At 35.0% G+C, this 23420-nt stretch overlaps 2 protein-coding genes across 3 annotated transcripts in view; one reads left to right on the top strand and one right to left on the bottom strand.

Annotated features, from left to right (window-relative positions):
* Positions 1–10190, bottom strand: part of rictorb (RPTOR independent companion of MTOR, complex 2b) — a 33150-nt gene extending 22960 nt beyond the window's left edge. The window contains exons 1-13 of one of the 2 annotated variants that reach the window (XM_051876769.1): positions 10032–10190; positions 9858–9905; positions 6093–6190; positions 4778–4842; positions 3366–3497; positions 2911–2974; positions 2489–2615; positions 2224–2393; positions 1499–1566; positions 1324–1391; positions 841–923; positions 275–362; positions 72–162 (exon numbers count right to left, since the gene is read on the bottom strand). In XM_051876769.1, coding sequence (XP_051732729.1) covers positions 72–162; positions 275–362; positions 841–923; positions 1324–1391; positions 1499–1566; positions 2224–2393; positions 2489–2615; positions 2911–2974; positions 3366–3497; positions 4778–4842; positions 6093–6190; positions 9858–9905; positions 10032–10095 — 1166 coding nt within the window. In that variant the 5' untranslated portion in view covers positions 10096–10190. The remainder of the gene's footprint in view (positions 1–71; positions 163–274; positions 363–840; positions 924–1323; positions 1392–1498; positions 1567–2223; positions 2394–2488; positions 2616–2910; positions 2975–3365; positions 3498–4777; positions 4843–6092; positions 6191–9857; positions 9906–10031) is intronic. The other variant, XM_051876770.1, reaches the window with a different exon arrangement.
* Positions 10191–12912: 2722 nt separating this feature from the next.
* Positions 12913–20805, top strand: ftsj1 (FtsJ RNA 2'-O-methyltransferase 1). Its single transcript, XM_051878299.1, has 16 exons — positions 12913–13012; positions 13319–13459; positions 13600–13669; positions 13795–13894; positions 14666–14744; positions 14845–14897; positions 15953–16006; positions 16123–16225; positions 16328–16411; positions 17326–17429; positions 17520–19152; positions 19239–19268; positions 19531–19806; positions 19902–20006; positions 20218–20279; positions 20482–20805. Exons 2-11 carry the CDS (start codon positions 13339–13341, stop codon positions 17721–17723), a joined length of 972 nt encoding a protein of 323 aa, XP_051734259.1. The 5' UTR covers positions 12913–13012; positions 13319–13338; the 3' UTR covers positions 17724–19152; positions 19239–19268; positions 19531–19806; positions 19902–20006; positions 20218–20279; positions 20482–20805.
* Positions 20806–23420: the final 2615 nt, after the last annotated feature.

Here is a 23420-nt window from a genome sequence, read left to right as displayed (position 1 = left end):
GAAGCTGATCTGCTGAGGCTTCATTAGTTAGCTCAGGTTCAGGGTTAGTTAAGCCCAGCAACTGCTCTTACCTGGAGCGTGCCCTATGCGGAAGTATTATCTTTGCTTCTGATGCTACAAAGCCATCTGACAGTCTCCAGCTGTCTTGAAACCTACCGGGGTCTGGAAAGGGGACACAGGAGATTGTTTCTGTCAATGTGAGTTGACTTCAGATGTGATTGATGTCTAGAAATGAATATGTTAATCAGTGCAAGCAGACAACGGTAGCACTCACCCACACTGAGAAGAGCTTCTATAAAATCTTGTGTCACCACGGGAACAGGGAGTCTGAATATATCATACATCACTTCCAACAGACCTCGCTGAGAAGAGAGGAATAGAGTGATAAAGTAGCTCATAATGAGTTTTATGCACTGACTCACTAATCACTGTGGTAAATGTGTACATCTCATTGTCCTATGTGACTAATCACATAGGGATCTGACTCACTGTAAATTTCTACCAACAGTGGTCTTTACTTGCACTTACACAAATGAAAAAATAAATAAAAAAATTTTGTATTTCTGAAACTTTTCACAGAACATACAGGAAATGCAAAGACATATCTCAATACAAACCTGTTCAATTCAATAAAAAAATAACTTTATTTTTTTATGCAAATTTGATTTTGCTATTAAACATATAAACTGTAAACATTAATTAATTGCAGAACTAATAATATTTTAAAAACAAAACAAATTATGCAGCATACTTAGTGTTGCAGCTTTTGAAATAAAATGAACTGGTTTGTTTTGCATGCTATGTGTACTCCAAGCTTTATAATTATATCCTTTGTCATACCCTCACTTCCATATTTGGTATACACAGCAGACCAATGAGAGACTGGATTCCAGAGTTGCCTGACTTGCAGAGATTAATGATGCCTGGAGGTACAGTGGGACAAAACAACAGGTTCGGTCTAAGCTACAATAAACAAACTCCTACTGCAAAGAGGTGCACTCATGAGGAAATTCCAGTTAAAAGATGCATGATGTATTACAATACTCATGTACGCATGTAAGCCAGCTTCTTCGGTAATCTTTTTAGATGCGTCATCTTAAGATATGCATTGTTACACAAACAACCTTAATAAAGTATTGATCAAAAAATAACTGGGCCCATGAGAATTCCAGAGAAAGCCTCACAGTTTTCCCCCTTGAATGTTCATTTTTTTTAATAGTTTTAAATTAAACTAATGGCAGCATAGACGATGTGAAAAACGTAGCCCTGGCAATAACTATGTCTGTCTGACATATTCTATGAAAGATATTGAGATATGTTTACCTGACCAAGAGCGAAGCGAAGCAACAATTGACATCTTACTGGCCAGAAATCGAGCCTCCCTGTCTTCTCTGTAGAGAGAAATACCACACATCTATACATGCAGCCAATGAAAGTTGCATGCTTGTTTCTATAATGGGAAATTGAAACTATGAAAACCTTAAAACAGCACACTCACTTTAGTTGACCCTCTGCTGTGTCTGGATTGTGTCTGTAGTGAAAGTCTGTGTAAGGTGCCAGGATTTGCTGAAAAAAAAGTTTGTAAAGCTTTACTGGACACCTTTTAAGTGGTTTTCACAAAGTTTACAAAAAACATAAATGTCATATAATCATATAAACTGTAAAGATAAATTAAAGATAAAGAACAGAACTAAAGGAATAAGCAGTCTTAAATGAGTTAAATAACATCTTAAATGAACAAAGAGTTGTGAGAAAATAAGATGCGCGTCAGATCCACGTCAAGTTCAGCAGTGGCAGCTTTTAAAGTGACAGCAGCCTAATAAACCAGCTGCTGTGATGTCTGTCATTAATGTTAATCAAAGAGCAAAGGTAACAGAGAAAATTGTAGCTTTAATAAGAATTAATCTATATTTAATTTATCATTTATGCATTGAAGACTGTAAAGTCTTTGACAACTTTATTCAATTTCTGTATATTTCTTACCTGTTAGACAGGTAGGAAGGTAAATATGACATTTATTATAATGGGTTTATGTGAAGATTGTTTTAAGTTCAATTAAATTAAAAGTAAATCAAAATTAGTTTTTTTAATCGATTGCCAGCACTAACAATAATAATATGATTATTGTTTAATTAATAGAAATAAATGAATAATAATTAAAACAACTATATAAAAACTAAAATAACATTTCTGATGGGTTCATTGTTGAAGACAGTTCCATACCTCTAGCTCCACGTCAGAGCGAACGTATTGCCGTGTATGTGGGTGATTGAGCAGGTGCAGGATGGTTGTGATCAGAGCCTCATTGATTCGACTGAGCTGACAGTCGATTACATTCTTTAGGATGGTGCTGAGACCACCCCTCTTGGCCACAATCTCAGGGTTCTCCAGTGCTGTACGCACAAACATGGACATGCATGAGGTCAATATCTGCGTTCACAGACTGGTACGTTACAGAGCGCGCTCTCTAATCAGTGTGCGAACCCACCAAGTTCACAGATAATGGCGATGCAGGCACGAACCATACGGTCCCGCTCCTGCGGTCCATCGTTACCCACGGCAATGAGGGAGTTTGCGACTGAGCTTGGGAAGAGCAGGGCGTTCACAGTGATCATCTGGAAAATCATTGTAAAACACTTATACCGATACTTCCATCCATGACAAAAACAACACACTGGACATTCTTAAACAAATGGGCCAGTGTACATGGTGAGAACGTCAGTTAGATGTTTGAGTGGAACATAATGCAAATATTCTGATTCAGAAGGTTTTGATTCAAATAGGTTCAATTCAGAAGATTCAGATGAAGATTGCAAATCAAATATCAATTCAGTATAAAAAAAGAAAAGAAATGGGGGCAGCTTTCCTTTTTTCATTATGGAATGAACGCAACTAAACATCAGATCTCACCTTTCTCACCAATCTGAGAGCTTGAGTGCGTTCCACCTCATTACTCTGCTGGATGTCAATGCACCTGCAGGTCAAAAGGTTATACTAGTCAACATTATGCAAACCAAATGCACCTCAAAATCCTTTTCCTACTCAAGATCTGACTTGCTGGATGTTCAGACAGAAGAGAGAGAGAGAGACAAACCAAAAGGAGGAAACAGCACATCCTTAAAGTAACAACGCTTCAAAATGACCTTAACCGGATTTGACTAGCTCTTCACATGAAGACTACTCCTCTCTCTCACACACACAGAATGAGATGCTAACAAGAAATGATCCACAGCTCACCATACATTAGCATCAAGTCTTGTTTTTGATGGAAACAGCCCTTATCCCACAATCCCTAACTCAGACTTGAACTAAACTGCTCAAATGACTGGCCTGCACACAGTGCTATGAAAACATGTTATACAGACCTGGCAATCAAGTAATCCACCTGGAGACGCAGTACTTTCTGAAGGATATTACTGTCTCTGATGAGGTAGCGGAGAGAACGCAAGCCAGCTGCCCGCACCTCCTTAGCCTCATTGAGCAGAGCCAACCTGAGGCTGTCAAAGAAACAGAAAAGACAATGTTGAGACTGCATTTAAATCTTGAGTAATGTCACATATTTCAGAGTAAAACATAACATTTATTGAGAAATAATGTTTTATATATTTATTTTGCTCAGGTAGACTTGGTGATTCACAGGTGAATCTAGCATCCCCTAATTAAACATGCACAGGAACATTTATTAAGAAAATTAATAGGCTTGATTTTACACACTATGATTTTTTTAATGTTTTTTTTTTTATGTTTTTTTTTTTTTTTAAATCTCATCAAGCCTGCATTTATTTAAGTTTAAACAGTAATAATCTGAAATATGACTACATTCAGGGCTTGACATTAACACTCGCCAACCCGCCAAATGCGGGTGGATTTCAGTAGTGGCGTGTAAAGGATGGAATTTTATATATAGTATATACATTTTTCAATTGTAGTCTTTTAAAAAGGCACCTGAATTCAGAAATAATAAACTAAATGCAATGTAGTGTTTTAAAAATATAGATTTTGATACATATCGATACTGGAATATCTGAAATGGATTTCAATACTCATTTTCCGCAGAATATACTGCGTTTTCTCACTCTCTCATCTCTCCGACAGTGAGTTGACACACACAAACCCCCCCCCTTACTCACTTGTTTCATTTTCACAGGATGAATACTGTTGGTGTTACAGTATGACTTTTAATTTTACTCATTCCTGCAGATTTTGTACTCACACCCAAAGTGCGTGCATATAAAGCTGCCTCTCAGTACAATATTCAGTTTTTTATCGCTGCTTATTGCGCTTAAACAGTCAAATGCCGGTCTTGGCAAGTATCCATGTAAACACATTCAGTTATGTTTTAAGAGAATGTAAAGAGCTGAGAAAGAAAACGCATGTGTAACAGTATAATGGATCCGTGCATCAGGTCTTAAAGTGACAGAAGCCTAATATACCTGCTGCTAAATTATGAATATGGATGCATAAATTAAAAAAAAAGAACAGCATTTATTTCAAATAGAAATCTTTTGTAACATTATAAATATCTTTGTTGTCAATTTTGATCAATGTATTGCATCTTTGCTGAATTAAAAAGTATTAATTTCTTTAAATGAAGAAATTAATACTTCTAAACAATATTTTTTATAATTTAAATGAAATACTTAATATGAATAATACTTAATACTTAAATGAAACTTAAAAAAAAAAAAAAAAAAAAAAACACTCAGATCAGATAAATACAACACCTTTGATCCCAACTTTAATGTAATGTTTGGTTTTTTTTTGCTCTATGACTCACCATATGATAATTTCTTCATAGGTAAAACCGAACTTTTCCTCGGAGTGCCCGACATTGCAGAGCAGCTGTATTGGAGACATAAACAAGAACTTATTTATTTTGCTTGGAATCAAATAGAGACATTGAGGACTCTAATTGTACTCAAGTATTGCTGCAGGGTATTTCACAAGGAGCAAAAACAAGCTCATGCTGGAGTTGGAGCGCATGTTTTGTTTTTGTTTTTTTCCATCCGCAGGTGATTTATACAACTGATAGCATGGTTGACTTGATAAAACCTGTCAGACTGAATGAGCTCATGATCGCTTGCTGAAATATGACAGTGTTGTCAATGAACTGATAATTCATCAGCTGAATAAGTAAATATGAACAGAGAATTACAGTAAAGGTTATCAAATATGTGGGGGAAAAAAAACACTGTTTGACCTTTTCTGCAGTCAGTGTCACCTGTGACAGGTCAACTGTAAACGAAATAATAGATTCTACACCCATGAGATGACAAAAACCACATAAAGTAATAGTAATAGCAATGCCGAAGAGCCATCTAAAGTGTTACTGTCTCTTCTTAAGCACTTTATTATACTGGCAAGCAAATGTGCAGCTTGAACTGGTTCTGAGGGAGTTGGCAGGCAACAGAATATTGCAACTTCAGGAAGATCAGGAAAAGATCATGTTTGAACTGCTGCCCTTACCGCGTATATGTTCAAAGGCAAAACTGATCCAGACACAGCATTTCAGCAGTATAAGGCTTTGAGAGCATCTAAAATTTGGTTAATTGCTCAGGTCTGCTCAGATCCTTTTATTTTAGGCCAGATCCCGTAAGTGTGGGGCAGAAAAGCCCCCAGGCCTTGACTGACGGAAGCCATAAAGTACTCTGTTTACTCCATTTCACCAAACACCGGTAAGCATTCACATGCAGGACTCCTGTGTTGTAATATTTAACAGATGTACCAGAATGGACTGGCTGCTATGCATCAGCGATAGATCAAATAGTTTTTCAAAAAACGACTAGTTAAATAGAGGTTAATTACATTATCTACATTTTATACAATATATATATATATATATATATATATATATATATATAAATTGTGTTGATCACAGAACTTATTTTTTGCAATAATCCAAAAGCCTATGGGAAAATCCTATAGGGTTTTTGTTAAGGGAACGAGCATGATGCTAACTGCCGACTGGCCTATAACAACTAAAGCACTCTGTAAAAAAAATTATAATTTTGATTTCATGGTGACTTTAACAACATTTATCCCAGCATTTCCTGTTCCACTGAAACTACTGATCCACTTTTGAGATGACAAACCTTGATAAAGTTGTTCAGGTGGCCAAGTTTGCGCATGTTCGAGACTCCCTGTTGTTTGGCCACATTCTGGAGGATCTCTCGCATGTTCTCAGAAGGGTCTGGAAGAAAAGATGACAAGAGCTGTGAGGTCATCAGGGAGACAGGGATGGGAACACAGAGAACATTACGCTCCGCCTGGAACAGCGAGATAAAAGTAATCCGCACCATTTCTATTATTGGTGTGCTACAACCGCAGCAAGCAGAGAATAGCTTTCTGGGATGGAATCAAATGCTGTATGGTAACATTAGAAACTAAAGCACACAAAAACAAATAAGATTCAAACAATCACCAGACAAGCACGTTACAATGGGTCCTGGTGTGTCTGCTAAACACAGTGGGACTTCCTGTCATCTCACAAATGAACAGCTTCTTACAAATAACACCCTCTGCTCAGTTTAGTAAGGATGTCTTGTGGCATGCATCAAGTGTCCGCTAAACTGCACCAAACCAGATTTTTAAAAAGCAACTTATTTAAAAAGAAGACTGACCAGTGACCACCATTCATAGCAATTCAAATATTTCACTCTCACTCTTAAAATTTCTTTTCAGCCAAAATCAAAAAAAAAAAAAATGTGGTTGATTTTTCTTACATTAGTTTAGTAGTATAATAAATTGAAGAGTATTCTTTTCTATTGTGTAAAACCATCTAAAAGACACTAATAACACAGCACTCTTTAGGACTTATTACCCCAGCAGTCACACAGGAGGATACATGTTCAGTCATCTGTACCAAAACAAAACAATATCACCAATCACAGAGAGACTCCCTGACTGTTGCCAAAAACAGTGAAGATCAGGTCTTGTCTAAATACAGGTACGCCGCCATTCAAAAGTTTGGGGTCAGTAAGATTTTTTAAAAGAAATTAACCTTTTAATTCAGCAAGGATGCTTTAAATTGATCAAAAGTGACAATAAAGACATAAATAAAGATTTCGATTTCAAATAAATTTTAACTCTGTTTTGAACTTTAGACTTTATATTCCTCTAAGAACCCTGAAAAAAATGTTTTCACAAAAATTTTAAGCAGCACTGAAACACTGTTTTCAACACTGTTATTAAAAAGAAATGTTTCTTGAGCACCAAATCAGCATATTGGAAAGATGGCTGCTGAAAATTCAGCTTTTCCATCAATGGAATAAACTACATTTTGTCATATTAAAGACCCCCTGCAGTCAATAATTTTATCCCTTAAAACTCATCTTTGATCACCAAAATTACATATTTAAAAGTTTTTTCCTGTGAATTTTTAAATAGCTTGAATGTAACTCTACACCCTTGCCACATTTAATATACACGGATCTATGAATATGATAATTAGTCCCGCCTCCACTAACTCGAATGAGCTCAGACGAGATCCACTCGGTCAACTTTCTGAGGTAAACGCTGCACATTGGTATCGCTTTTTACAATGTCGGACACATAACGGTAATTAATATGATTTGCGTTTTGCTTGACTATGTTATCAAACAACTAATAATGTGTTGCTAATGTCAGACAGCTGCCTTTTAACAATCAGTATCCTTAGAAACGCTTTGAACAACTCGGTACGTCAGTGGAGAAATAGTTCATCATAACATCCTAATATGCGTCATACACCCGCCATATTGCTAAATCTACCCGATTTTTCATATCAGCAGAAAAATATACCGGGATAACCTTCTTTTGAGACTCCCTTGCGCGGTCAGTTAATGACATGCTAAAGCCTGCCGGCACGTTGACGTGATTGGTTACAAGGTAGTTTGTGACGTCAGAAACACCAGCGATTTCAAACGGCGGGTTTGAGACTGTCTTTGGTTTACTGCAGTTTTAAAAAGAAAATACTCAGCAATGGTGTTAACTTATAAATTTGCACATGGTTTGTCTTAAAGCATGTTAAAAACACCAGATAGACATATGAACAACATTAAAAACTTGATTTTCACCACAGGGGGACTTTAAAATAGAAAAGTTATTTAAAATTTTAATAATATTTCATAATATTAATGTTTTTACTGTATTTTTATCAAACAAATGCAGCCTTGGACAGCATAAGAGACTACTTTCAAAAAACACTAAACACACCAAACATTTCAATGGTAGTGTATGTCAGCAGGAATTGATAATGAAAACCAACAGACAGCGTAGTGTTGCTGGAATACAACAACTGGATTTTTACTGTTAGATTCAGCTCAGAAACTGAGGCAAACTTTTTTGGGGCAAGTTAAAAAATCTAGCCAGTTTAGCACTAACAACTTATCCCCCGGAAGTGGGGCTTCATGCAGAAAAGGCCTTCCACACAGAGGTCATATGGGAAAAACAGCCTTAGGGTTAATCTATCAGCAAAGACAGCACACAATCATGAGCCAGCAACAGACAATTAGCTGCTTTCCCCTACAAAAAACACTAAAATCACAAGCAATACCAAAGTAAGTTTGGTATATTTATTTAGTATTACTTTTTACAATATTATATATATATATATATATATATATATATATATATATACATATATACACACACACACACAATTAATTCCATTACCATAATAATATTTAATTTTGTAAATTAAAATATGAACTCAAACAACTGTGCTTTGTATAGGCATACTGCATAAAACAGATCCATATCAATCTTATTACTAAATAAAAACTCTGATATTGCGTGCATGATAAATAAAAAAACAACAACAATATATGTACACAATGAGCTGTGACATTTCAAACTAAGATTTTGATTTGTCCGTTGAGTTGTACGGTGAGAAACCAGAAGCAGCATGATCTATAAAGTGTCAATCACAGGGTTGTTTGACAGCTCAATTTTGAATTGACAGACTAACAACTTGATAGGTTGATTAATCATCATGCTTTACTACAGCAGAAGATAAAACAATAACAATGCAGATTTATTTCTGAATCAGTTCACCAGAATAAAATAAAAAGGTAACACCTTACAATAAGGTCCTTTTAGTTCAAATTAGTTCATGCATAAACTCAAATCAAAAATAATAATAATGTAGAATTATTTCTGAATTAATACAATAAAAGGTAACAGTTTACAACAAGGTCCTTTTAACAATAGTTATGCATTAACTAACAGCAATACATTTGTTCACTGTTCAGCACATTATCTCAGGTTCATTAAATAATATTGATAGATACAACTTTTATTTTAATAATGCATTAATAAATGTTGAAATTAACATTAACTTAGAGTAATAAATGCTTTAGAAGCATTTCCATTGTTAGTTCATGTTAATGCTAATATAGTTAATAGATGGTAACTACATAAATTGTTCCCCAATAAAATACAGAATTAAATCAGCATAATTATTGCAATAAATGACTTCAGCTTACGCACAAAATAAAAGTGAGTTTTGCATGCTTTCTGCAGCACACCGTGTTTTGCTCTCTACACCCTTTGGACCCTAGAGTCCTGCAATGCTGGACATGAATAAGAGATATAGAACATATCATACAACCTTTACATAATAATAAAAACATTAGAAACCTCTAACACCATCTGTTTTTCCCTATTTTTAAGTATTTTATACAGTATATTTATACTATATATGCTTGTATGTGGTGTTTGTTGTCTTGGTTTAAGGCTGTGCCTCAAAACCTAGCGCAGCAAGCATTTTCTGGGAATCATAGGCGGGTTTGGGACGCACGAGGCTGACATTCCAAACAAGCCTATGATGCCCAGAAATGCTGTCTAGGTGAGGAGTTCACTAGGTTCATCTGACTTACCTCTTGTGAGATCGAGCGGTACATTTTCCTCCCCACTGTCATTTCGACCTGTTTATGTAAGACAAAATGAGACACTGAGAAAAGGACGCTTGGGGCAAGTGTAGCTGAAGAAGACTGCATCATATTATCCTGAAGCATCTGTCAAGCGGCCGAGCAGAGTCAGTTTAATCTCACCTCGCATCCGTATACTTCGGATAGGACGGCCTCGGATGCTGACCGCCATCTTTACCAGACACATTCACAACACCGGAAACCTCGAGGAATATCGCGATAACCGACCTTGAGCAGACTGTTGTGTCCACCCGCCATATTGGAAGGGTCAAAGCCGGTCTGTGAACACTCGAGAGGGAGTTGACTGTGACAGACTCATGTCTGAATATTTATATTTGCAATAGACTTCAGCAGATGATTTTGACAGCAGATGAAACTAACACAATACAACAAAATGAAGGCATCAGCTAACACTACATTAAAAAGTTACCATAGTATAAAAACCTGTAATATTGAGCTAATACATAAAAAACAAAAACCAACACATTCTCACCTGTGAATCCCATTTCTTCGGGAATTTAAATCTCGGCGGTTTCACAACAAGAAGCTACCTACGCATTACAATTTTGTGGCATCATTGAATCTTACCGTAAGTGACGACATGCTGACTGACCGTTCCAAGATGGCGGACGCTCAGACGTGTCTGGAGCGGTCGAATATGGAATCTACGTAAACATATCTACTGTGTTGTCTGCCCCTAACTGTCTGACTGGATCATAAATAAAATGCAAAGTAATCATTTAATTAATTTAACACAGTGGTCTTCACTGTTTTTTCATGAGAGCCACACTGATAGGACAAAGTCAATAGGAGAGACACTTTTACCGCAAGTTACATCCAGTACATGAAAAAATACTATACTAATTTATAGTAAATAGCCTACTATAGTGTTTTTGAACCATACTATAGTAAATTGTAGTACACTGTATATAGTATTTACAACACTTTGTTAATGAATGCTACTGCATACTGTAGTGTTAACTATTGTGAACTGATAAACTGTAATAAATACTGTAGTATACTTTAGTTTTTACTACAGTAATTAAACCGTAGTGTATTGTGGTATAGTATACCCTATAGCTGTAGAAAACTATTGGGTAAAGTAATTTGTTTATATTACTATAGTTGTTATATTACCACAACAACTATAGTATAATTAGCCTACCACAACAAATTAATTCAAGTACTTTACTATAGTATGGTTCAAAAACACTACAGTATTTACTGTAAATTACTATAGTATTTTTTCATGTGTTAGCATATCTGCTTATCAATATGTCATCCCTGAACATATATGCAATGTAATAAATACAAAAGGCGGAAAAAATCGTTCTTCGTTTACCAGTCAAAATGTAACTGAGACAAGATGTTCATTGGTGAGGCGGTTTCTCTGTTTCCTCTTTATAGTGTTCACGGTTGATAATTTTTCGGATTTTCTAGACTATTTTAAGTCCTAAAGTGAGCAATATATATTAAAATGTAGCGCATGGATTCGGCAGGTCTATTCGTGGGCAGCCGGTCTCTCGGAGGATGTGTGGAGCCCTCCCTAGCTCTACAGCGCCCCACAAATTTCCAACGTAAATCTGTGGTGAAAAATGGAACTGCAGCGTGCCTCGTTCATTTTCACGTTAGGTCATTTCACAGTATAATTTTCTGCCATGCGAGCCACAAATTAAAGCTTGGCGAGCCGCAAGAGGCTCGCGAGCCGCGCAATGAGTAGCTAACAATGCAGATTGGCTAAAACAGGTGTGAATCCGATTTGATGTTTTTCTATCTTTTGTTGGAATAAAGTGTGTTTTTCATTAAACTCCAAAAATAATAATAGAGCTATTTGCACACTTTTTTTTTCTCAAAGAGAAATTGTTACTATACCATACGTTGTATCTTATTTGAACTCTTTATTAAATGGAAAAATGATTTATTTGGAAGAAGATTACAGCAGAGCATAGAAACAATGTTGAAGAAATCTAATATTAACTCATATTGTATGTAGCAAATCATTCTTTACAGAAATGGTATAAAAAGGTATAACTATAAACTGTATTTTTTCTAATAGCCTAATTATCATGAAACTAGATTGCATTTATTTTGGCATTGTACTTATTCAGTTATATTGTGGTGTGAAATACAGAAATTAATTATTGTATTTTGTTATAATTTTGTAGTCTTCAAGACCTCTCTCAATCTTTGTATTTTTGCCTTCATTTATTCTAAACAAGATGAAAAATGCTTTTATTTATTTTATTTATATTTTTGACGAAATTTCACATTTACAACTGTAAGGTTGCATATAAGAAAAAATAGCTTCATGGTTTTGCTGACTAAATTAGGCTGTACCTAGATTAGAGACTCAATAAGAAAGCTATAAAGATTTCAAAAGTTTGTGAGCTTTACAACATATTTATTTGATTGGCCTATTTGTATACTGTATCTGATTGTACCCTTATTCTATGTATGTATATATATATATATATATATATATATATATATGCACTTTTTAGGCCTATTTATTTTTGTAGTTGTTTTTCTATTTTTTTTTATTGTTTTGTATTATTATTGAATGCATAATTGTATAATGTTCAGTATTTGCAATTGAAACGTGTGAATACTGCAGTATTTTGTAAAGAAAAAAAAAGAAAAAAAGTTTATCTTTTTCTTTTTTTTTCTTTTTTTTTTCTCTAATGATCATTGGTCACAATATTCACCAAAATTATTGTGACTGTTAAACTGACATTTTCACAGATTTTTCTTTCCTTCTTTGTTCAGTGCTTAAATTTGACCAAGTTATTGTATCAACAATAACTGTAGGCTATGCTATATCAACTAGTCTTTTGGTAGAAGTTACCATGGAAATGTTCACAATCCGTTTGTCACATACTATATGGTTATAATTCTGATCGCAATGCTTGTAGTTTGTGTTTATGGACATTAAATGTGTAATGTCCATAAACAAACTACAAGTACCACGATGAATGTAAACATTACCATCATGTGTAATAGTACCTCATCTCCAGTGGGTGTCGATGTTGTTCTCTCCTGTTTATCTGACTCCAATAATGTGAGGAGAAGAAGAAGAATCGACACGTTTATTGCGGCGAAAACAGGCAAGCTTTTGTAGGTAACGTTACATTTTACGGAATTACAGTTTCTGAATTTTATGATATACACATTTTATTCATGGACATTATTGTTTTGTGTATAACCGCTAGTGTTAATGTTCGTTACCAACTATAAAGATGCTGTTGAGGAAGAAGAGAATGAGTTAGGTCACTTTAATTTAGGTTAAAGTGGGGAATTGCGTAGTTGCATTCAGTGTCTCTTCTACTGTGAGATGTAATGTTGTAAATATTTGTATAGGCAGATATTCATTATTGGCTGGTTTAGTAAAAATTGTCTTTATTTGTCTACAGAATAAGTGAGTGAAGGTAAAATGGGGCGTTCCTCCAAAGACAAACGAGATATATACTACAGGCTGGCGAAGGAGGAGGGATGGAGAGCGAGAAGTGCCTTCAAACTCCTGCAACTGGATGAGGAGTTCAATCTTTTTAAAGGCAATATCTTCATTTTGCTTCAGTCTGCATTATACAGTGGATGAGTCATAGGCTATGTCTCAAAAGCTTGTGAACTGCCTACATAGACAACATCAAAGCAGGCTTTTAGATTCATATGACTGTGGATGTCCTGTCTGCAGGTGTTAGTCGTGCTGTGGACCTGTGTGCCGCACCTGGGAGCTGGAGTCAAGTCCTGAGCCGCAAGCTCCGGTCAGTTACATGAAAATGCACTTGATCTGTAGTGCACCATAAAGTGTAAATAACACATACAGATACTATTCAGTGAAATTTTGTTGATTTAATTGCCACTTTAACTCTTTTCCTTTCGGTTTCAGTGGAAAAGACAAGAGTGAAGAGGTCAAGATAGTGGCAGTTGATCTGCAAGCCATGGCCCCTTTACCAGGTGTCACACAAATTCAAGGAGACATCACCAAGGTGCAGTGGCAGGACAGTTAAGCTTCAATTCAGTGTAAAAACAACAGCATTCTGGTCTTGGTATGGGCAAGACTAAGTTATCCAGGCAGAATGCTGGAGAGATAACATAATGAATCCTTTTCACATTTCTGAAAAAAGGGGTTTTGTGTTAGTAGTGTGCTGAAGCTCGCGGTTATGGCAAGGGATGTGCCATTTCCGAAACGCACTCAAAGTGGTTGACCAATTACTACAAGCCGATCCAGCCAACCAATAAGAGCACATTGTGTTTTTTGGAAGGAGGGTCTTCACAGAGACAGGAACTAAACAGGGGTGTGTTTCCTGAAGCCAGCTATGGTCACAAGTTCCGTTGAATTGTGTTAACAATTCAACGGAACTTGCGACTATAGTTGGCTAATGATACTTTTGGGAAACACACCCCAGAGCATTACTGGCAGACTGGGAAGAGAGGTGCTGTAGCAATGTAAAATATGTGGAAATAAGTTTTGTTTGTTTTTTAATTCTATAATTTAATGGCAAGGTATGTTAAATTTGGGAAAATTGAAAATATAAAACAAAAATTCAGTCTGTGAAATTGGTCCATATTATTTTTACCATTAGCTTTTTTTAAGCAAGTCATTATAGCATTTTATTTTATATAATGTGTAATTATAGCATTACTCTCTACATTTTTTATTTTTTTAATCTGTGAATATTTTGATTGGTTTTAGTAGTGTTTTTCTGAGTCAAGGAAAGTAGATATTCCATCTTACTAATTAAATGATTGTGCCATAGATCTCTACAGCACAGGAGATTATTCAACATTTTGAAGGACAGTCTGCGGACTTGGTTGTGTGTGACGGCGCCCCTGATGGTGAGAAAAAAAACTTTTGTTTTGATGTTCTTTTCTAGCTGGTCTAGACTATTTGCGATTTAGCTTAAATTGAAGGTGTTTTATCGGTTTCTCTTTACAGTTACAGGGCTTCATGATGTAGATGAATACATTCAGGCACAGCTCCTGTTGGCGGTATGTATTGCTATACTTTACCTTTTATTAGGTATCATTATTATGGTTGCATTTTATTATACAGTACGTGTACTTGCATGTACTTACAGTGTACGCACATATTAAAATACTGAGTAATACAAGGTAACTACAAGGGTTAAAGTTAGGTTTAGGTGTAGGTTTAGGGTTAGAACCTAGTTATTCCCCAGTTATTATAATTTCTGTAATAAGTACATAATAAGTAATAAGTATGTACATAGGGAACAGGACTGTAAAATAAAGTGCTACCATTATTATTTTGGTAACACTTTTCAATAAGTACCCATTAGTTAACATTAGTTAATGCATTAACTCACAATAATTAGCAATGAGCAATACATTTTGTTACAGTAATTATTAATCTTTTTTAATAATTTAACTTTGACTTAACTTTTGTACTTTCATTGTTCATGTTAGCTCAGGTGTGTGTGTGTGTATATATATATATATATATATATATATATATATAATAAATGTTGAAATTAAAATTTAATAAAGATTAATACATACTTCAGAAGTATTTTTTATTGTTCATGGTAACTAATGATAACAAATGTATCTTTACTGTAAAGTGTTACGATTATTTTTTATTATTAATTTTATATAGTAAATAGTGTTGTCAGAAGTGTCAGTACTTCGCTCTGTGAAGAGCATTAAATATTTCTATTTATAATTTGTTTTTTGAAGTTTTGAGCATTGTTGAGTGTGTGAACACAAAATTGCTAATATTTTAATGTATTATTTACTTATTAATAGCTTTAATAATAATGGCATTGACTCCTTTAATTTATTTTCAAATAGATAAATAGTTCTAATAGTTTTTGTTTTGCTATGGTAGCCTACCAAAATTGGTACAGAAAACTGTGAAATTTTACTGGTATTGGAACTTACTACTGACATTTTGGTATTGCGAAAACACTAATTGTAAATATATAATTGTAAGTTTGATATTTTTTTTTTTTTTTTTTAAATCTACCATATGTCTGCTAGACTGAATTTGCTGAACCTTATAAGGTTTTTTGTTTTCTTATTGACAGGCTCTCAATATCACCACACATGTTCTCAAACCAGGTGGCAACTTTGTTGCAAAAGTAAGCTGTCCCATTGTCATTCATACTTTTATTTACATTGTCAGTGCAAGATTATGAGATCTATAACATGTTTTATTTCAATCTCACATGAACTTCAATGTCTTGCTTCTGCATAGATCTTCAGGGGAAAAGATGTGACCCTGCTGTACTCCCAGCTCAAGATCTTCTTCAGCTCTGTAACCTGTGCCAAACCACGCAGCAGCCGCAACTCTAGCATAGGTGAGAGTAGAATTTCATGACGAGAGGGAATGTAAAACTGTTTTGGGAATAGTATATCTTTTTAGACATGAACCAGTGTTGTTTTGTGTTTTTGCCTTTCAGAGGCATTTGTGGTGTGTCAGAATTACACTCCACCTGAGGGTTATATACCCAACATGTCCAACCCTTTACTGGATCACTCTTATGGTAACTTGCTTCGATACTCTATAACAATAGTGCTTTCGAAGTATCTTGTGTTCACCTATACATGGCATTTGCAGTGTTGGGGAAAGTTACTTTTAAAGTAATGCATTACAATATTGCTTTACTCCCTAAAAAAGTAACTAATTGCATTACTTAGTTACTTTTTATGGCAAGTAATGCGTTACATTACATTTGCGTTACTTTTTCTCACTTGGGCTGGGCTTGCTTGTTTGTTTTTTAATAACAATGAAAAAGTTCTATTTTTGGCAAATGTAAAGGCCCCTTCACACCAAAAGTGAAATGAATAAGCTTCAGGCTGTTTATCTAAAGTAATTTTTGCTTTATTAGTATGGTTGAAGTGGATCACCGAACGTCAGCAGCAAAGACATTGGTTAAATAAGTGAGATTAAATACATAAAGTATATTTATTTAATGAAATCTATTTAATTATTGCAGGTTTGTGCTAGAGTTGTCAAAAGTACTGACTTCGGTACCAAGTCGGTACTTTTGACAACTCTAGTTTGTGCAATATTCTGAGATTGCATTTCATTGTTTTTATTCATTTTGAGGAATACTGACTAGAACTAGAATAGAACTACAATAACCGTCATGTTTACACAAAATGTCTCTGCACTTACTCATGATTTCTCTCAACATGGGGACAGGAGAGCTGTTAGTCAATACATGGGAAAACAAAGTAACTTGCATTACTTATTTGAAAAAGTAACTTAGATATTTTGTTGTAAATTTAAAAGTAATGCGTTACTTTACTAGTTACTTGAAAAAAGTAATCTGATTACGTAACTCAAGTTACTTATAATGCGTTACCCCCAACACTGGGCATGTATATTGTAAATGTCTATGTATTTGCCCATGTCTTCCTCCTCACCATTTAAATGCACATTTATTCCATCCAGATGTCGACTTTAACCAGATAGAGGGACCAAACCGAATAATAGTTCCTTTCCTTGCTTGTGGAGATCTAAGTGCCTTTGATTCAGACAGAACTTATCCACTTCAGGTGCTGGTCAGCTTCTTTCAAATCACACATACGTGTCCATTACTTAAGAGTAGTCTGCTGACATGCATGATTTGCTTTATTCTCAAACAGCTTGATTCTAGTAAAGAGTATCAGTATTTACCACCTACCCAGCCTCCGATTCGACCTCCCTACCAGCAAGCCTGTCAGCTCCGCAAGAATAACCTGTTAGCCAAAGAGGACTCCCCCTCTGGCCCAATTGACGATGCTCTGTCTACTTTAGATCTCAACACAAGTCCGGACACGAACACGGCCACATCAGGAACCTCCGACTAATGGACATTACCGATATGTACAGCTTCTGTTTAAATCTTTTCATTGTTTTAACATGATTGACCAGCATTTATTTTTAGAGTTTTAACACTCTAAATGTGCAAAACAACTGCTTGTCACTGGGACATCTTTGCATATGACATGCAGACAAAAATATATTGTGCCCACAAATTAAGAATTCGTTCTCTCGTTTTAGTAAATTGTGGCCAAGATTTACTGATTTGTTCCCTTGTTTTAGTTAAATCGTGGCCACGAATTAAGAATTTGTTCCCACAACTTAATTCATTCCCTCGATTTAGTAAATCATGGCCACATTGTTCTAATTTGTTCTTATTCATTTTGATTAAACTAAAACAAAGGGAATGAATTATTACAACGTGGCCACAATTTAGTAAAATGAGGGAATTAAGTATTAAATCGTGCTCGCAATTTAGTAAAATGAGGGAACGAATGATTAAATGTGCACACAATTTACTGCTGACATATTGGTTTATTTTACTACTCTACAAATGAATTACCAATATTTACCTTTTAAGGGGTAGATTAGGGGTACAGTCCCAGTGACAAGCTGTTGGACCCATAAAGGTACATGTACCATTTTTACTTCTTTTTTTTTTTTTTTTTATCATGTAATTTACTTTTTATGTATTTAATTGTTTCTGTGACTTTTATTACACTCAAAATTCAGAAAGATTCTCCCTTGTGAATGTTTCTTTGTATGAGTTGCAGAAACTGCCTGATTGAATTTGAACTTTTTACTATAGTTCTACATGTTAATAAAACACACACAACTAAATCTATCATGACACAGAGTTTGTTTTTATTTGTAGATGCAGTGTTTCAAAGTAAGTTTAAATCCATTCATTCCATTTTTAGGGTTGTTATGGCCCTAAAAGCAGTTTCAGATTATTAAATTGGCCTGTATATGAATAAAGAATTTATACAGATCTTTTTTCTCTTTTGTCTTACATTGACTAAAGCAACCCATCTGCCATCTGTTTCCTTTTTATTCACTTGCTCAATGGTCCATGGCGTAATACTGGACAGTTTCTTATCTGTAGCATTTGTCACTGCCTCCACATATAGCATAAACATTTTTTTTTTAAAATTTTTTTATTTGCATTCTGCTGAGCCCAATAAGGTCTGTTCTAAATTATGCTTTAATATAGTCATAGTTAGTTAAGTAATTTAAATATAAGTGGAATTTCTAGATGGTCATAGATATGCTAGGAGAAATCAGTCATGTAGAGAACCTTCACAGTAAGCTGTATGCAAAACTAGCAATCGTACATCCTGTTCATCTGCTTTTATTTTTAAATGATGGCATTGACGTGTTAAATATTATATGAAGATCTGATAGTCTTAACCGGTGTTGCTATATCAGCTTGAACACATGAAATTATGATCCAGCTGTTAAACGTGTGTATATTTTGTAAGTACATTTACATTTTATGTGTATTATTTGTTTGATTGACATGTGTGTTGCCTCACTCTTAACACTCAGTGCTTATTTTTCAGTGAGTCTTACTGCCAAATTATCAAATGCAGGTATGTGGGTATTCTTGTGTTCATGAATTATAACATTTTTATTTAATAGTTGGTTTCTAAATTGAACTTATGCAGTTTTTATTATGTAAAACTGTTGAAACTACAAATAACAGCATCACACTCTGAAATGTATAGTGAAATTTTGGCACTGAAATATTTTTTAATTAGATTCTCCCAGCATGCCAAAGTCATAATATGGTCACTGCACACTATTAATTTTTACATGTTTGTTTAATATTTATCATTCAACCCCTATATACAGATATCTCTGTTAGTCTTGGAGCGATGACTCTCAGTGGCTCGGCTGAACTGACATGCTGTGAACGGGACCAGAATATATCACAGTGCATTTTCTATGCTGGATCAAGAAACATTGGCCATCGAAATTCCTCTGACCATTGCTGTAAGCTCACCGTCAGTAGAGAAGAACTGTTACAGGGGAAAGCTGGCGAGGAGCTCCGAACAACAATTACCATCTACTGTACAAGCAGACCTGACAACATAAGCCAAAATGTCACCATTACAGTGTGGAGGCCAGGTAAATTGCATTTTAACCATTCAAAACACTTTTAAAAAGACGTTATGGACATAGGGAAGTTTTAAACTGCATTTCCTTTTTGTTTTCATCTTTAGCTGTTTTTCGCTTTGCTTTTCTGGTTATACTGGGGACACTGACTCTCCTCTCTTTGCTGATGGTCATCGTATTCATATGCATTATCTACAAGACCAAAAATCAAGGTAGGAAACCACAAACATCATGTTCTGTTGTTTACTTCTGGTTATCTAAAAATGATTTTTACACCAAATATTGTAGATGTATAAAAAAAAATGTAATAAAAAATTTTGTTTTTTGTTTTTTTATAGCCAGACAGTAGGCCAATCAAAAGACCATTTTTATAGAGTTACTGCCCAGAGTCTTCTGTAAATTGTTCTTTCTTTCTTTCTTTAGAGAATAAACAAAACCAAAGTGCAAATTCTGGTACAGTTGAAGTGCAGGAAGAGAAAACAGAGGTATGTAATTAATTTCATTATTACTTTTGAAATGAGCATCAAAACAACACTGCAGGAAGTCATACAAATTTTACATTCACTTTGAATGATTTTTCAAAATCAGCATTTCTCAGCAGTTATAATTTTTATGGACATAATTTTGCAAAAATACAAATTTGTTATGCTGCATTTCATTTACACTTTTTTTTTTTTTTTTCCACAGGTAGTAGAGGATGAGCTATTGTATGCCACAGTGAATCATTCAGCTGCTGGTGAAAACTTTGCTCCTGCAGTGAAGTATGAATCAGGAACTGACTACGCCACAGTGGTCATACACTGAATAACCTGCAACACTGGATGGAAAAGACTTTTCATGGATTTAAATCACCAAAGATAAAAGAAAAACTGCATGTGCCTTGTTTTGAGCAAGTTTCCCACAACATGATTTTAGATAGGCCTATAAGATGTAAAATAAACTTGCATGAAAGAATATTTTAGGATGAAATTACAAACAATAAAGCCATTACAGCTGCACTTTTTCCAGCAACCATGGAAGTGTATTTTACTCTAAACTCTTCTATAACCATTTTAAACTAGATTGAATCCGCACAAAAATCATACTATAAGTTATAGGATAAGTTAGCATAGCATACCTAAACATATATAGTACATAGCATTTAAATATAGGCTAGTAGGCTACAAATGCATTTCAGGAAAACAATCATATTTCACTTCATTTCACATGTAAATGTTACAAAGAAAAGAAGTGTAGGCACGCATGCACATTCACACAGGAATTTTGTTGCTCTATTAGTTCATTAAAGCCAATGAAACGTGTGTGGAAATGTCCCCATTATGTCTTCATCGATCGATTACTGAAACCGTGCAGTGCTGTCCACTAGATGGCGATATCTAGCGTCGGCGAACCAAAATTGTGCTTCACTGACAATACAAAGTATTAAATGTTTCTGTTGTGGAAAAACGGCAGGCTGTGGAGTGGATACTGTGTAATGTGAGTATTACTATTGAAACTAAAGCATAGGCTAAGTTTGTTGTCCGGTTGGCCTGTTATTCATTTTTAAACGTCAAAATGTGACATGGCTGGAGGGTTTAGCTGTCCTGCAGAGTTTAGCTACAACCCCAATTAAACACACCTGAAACAGCTAATCAAGGTCTAACTAGGCATACTAGAAACTTCCAGACAGGTGTGTTGAGGCAAGTTGGAGCTAAACTCTGCAGGACAGTGGCCCTCCAGGACCGAGTTTGGACACTCCTGGTGTAGAGATCAATTTCTGCCACTTTCTTTGTACATTATCACACCATTATTTATCTTAGAATAGATTTGTATTTTAAATCCTTACATATACACTGTAATAGGTGTCTAATTGTGAATTTTACTTAAGACTGAACATGAGCACCCTAGTTACTATCCTGAAAAGTGCGGTTGTGGACTACAAAATTCACTGCTCTTTTCAAACGTTGAACTAATTCCTGTGCTGAAAGGTGCATGCTGAATTTTTTTAACTACTAAGTTTTACACACAAAGAAATGAACAGTACTTCTGAAAAAAAAAAAAAAAAGTTTAGGCTAAATTATGAACACTCGTATGAGATGAAGACACCATAGTCATCACTGGCCTCGAAAATAATGGGCTATATGCACGGTTACTTCCTCGTTGTCGTTAAGGCTGCTCAGGCATTTCCGGTGTTACTGTTAGCTGTTCATTCTGTAGTCGCTGTACATCGACACAAAACCATCAGTGGTTGACTTTTTAATGTTGTATTCATGTTTTAATGCACTTATCACATTTACCTAATTTTCCAATAAACCAGTTTTATTGATTGCAATAAAGACGAAGCTATTGGGACCGTTTAAAAACGCCGTGTCTGTAATTAGACACGCACACGCATTTTTTCCCCCAGCAAATGTTATTTTTAATGTGATGACCACAAATATTACTTGTTCATCCTTCTGAGATTGTCCCCATTGTAAAACCGAATGTTTCAAAACGTAGGAAATTCAACATTTGATAGAAAACACTTATTTAAAAATAAAAAAGACAATAATTACGACTTTAACCAGCAGGTGGCGGCAAAGTAGCATTTATTTGCGCATAGGCTACATCAGCCATTTCCTCTAATCGTTTTTCACTTCGTTTTTAACTAAATATTAAACACTATAAAATAACTAGGTTTAAAAATACATTTTGTCAATGTGAAGTATGAAATACTCAAAAAATCTTAAGAAAAACAATAGCTTTTCTTGTGATTCATGACAGAAAGCGAGCACCGCGCTTTCCCTTTGTAATCACAGCAGCTGTCAGTCAGTGCAGCGCAAGATCAGTGATTTAAGCACACTTGTAAAAACACACATTTTATTCAATTAATCTAACTAAAGTGATAAATATACTAATAAACTAATAAATATTTAATTTTTTAAGCTTTTTTTCACATAAAAGTGTGAAAACTGATGGTCGAACTGAATTTAGCCGAGGAGGAACAATGAGGTACGTCTTTATTTATTTATTTTTTTTATGCCGTCTTACGTTTGAATAACTAAATTAATGCTATGCCTGACTATTTAAGTGACTATATTCTGATTATAAACTAAGTATTACACTACTGATGCTCAACACACCAGCAAATGACACCTCACCGGAAGTTTTCGAGCTGGCTTATATTAATGCGGAAGTTCTAAAGAACGCTCCGTGCATATAGCCCATAGGCCTGCAGTAGGTGACCTCATGGGGGCAGCCATGTTAGCTACTCACTTTACTCAGTAACATGTTATTTGACACTTTAGTGGAATACACCTAATTATAGATGACTGCAAATAGGACTTTTGCTTTTGTGTGAAATTACATTCTCACTATTAGGTGTCTGTGTAAGTCAAAATACAACTTCCATATTGGCCAGGGCAACAGAAACCCATGAGTGTATAGCACCTGAAGAAAGCTATCTGTTATCTTAGCAATTCATCAGTGCGAGCTTTGTTTTAAAATATGCCAAGTTTGCTAATGCACACTTTTCTGGATGTAGTTGTTTATGGGCCAATTATCTGACCTGTAAATATGAATCTAGAGGAAAATATGACAACACTCATTGGTCCATGAAGTTAGTCCAAATCATGCTTTTTAAAGCACAATAAAACAATAAATAAATA

Source organism: Ctenopharyngodon idella, chromosome 21, assembly GCF_019924925.1.
Source record: "Ctenopharyngodon idella isolate HZGC_01 chromosome 21, HZGC01, whole genome shotgun sequence".
Classification (NCBI taxonomy): Eukaryota; Metazoa; Chordata; class Actinopteri; order Cypriniformes; family Xenocyprididae; genus Ctenopharyngodon; species Ctenopharyngodon idella.
This window is presented reverse-complemented; position numbering and strand designations above follow the sequence as displayed.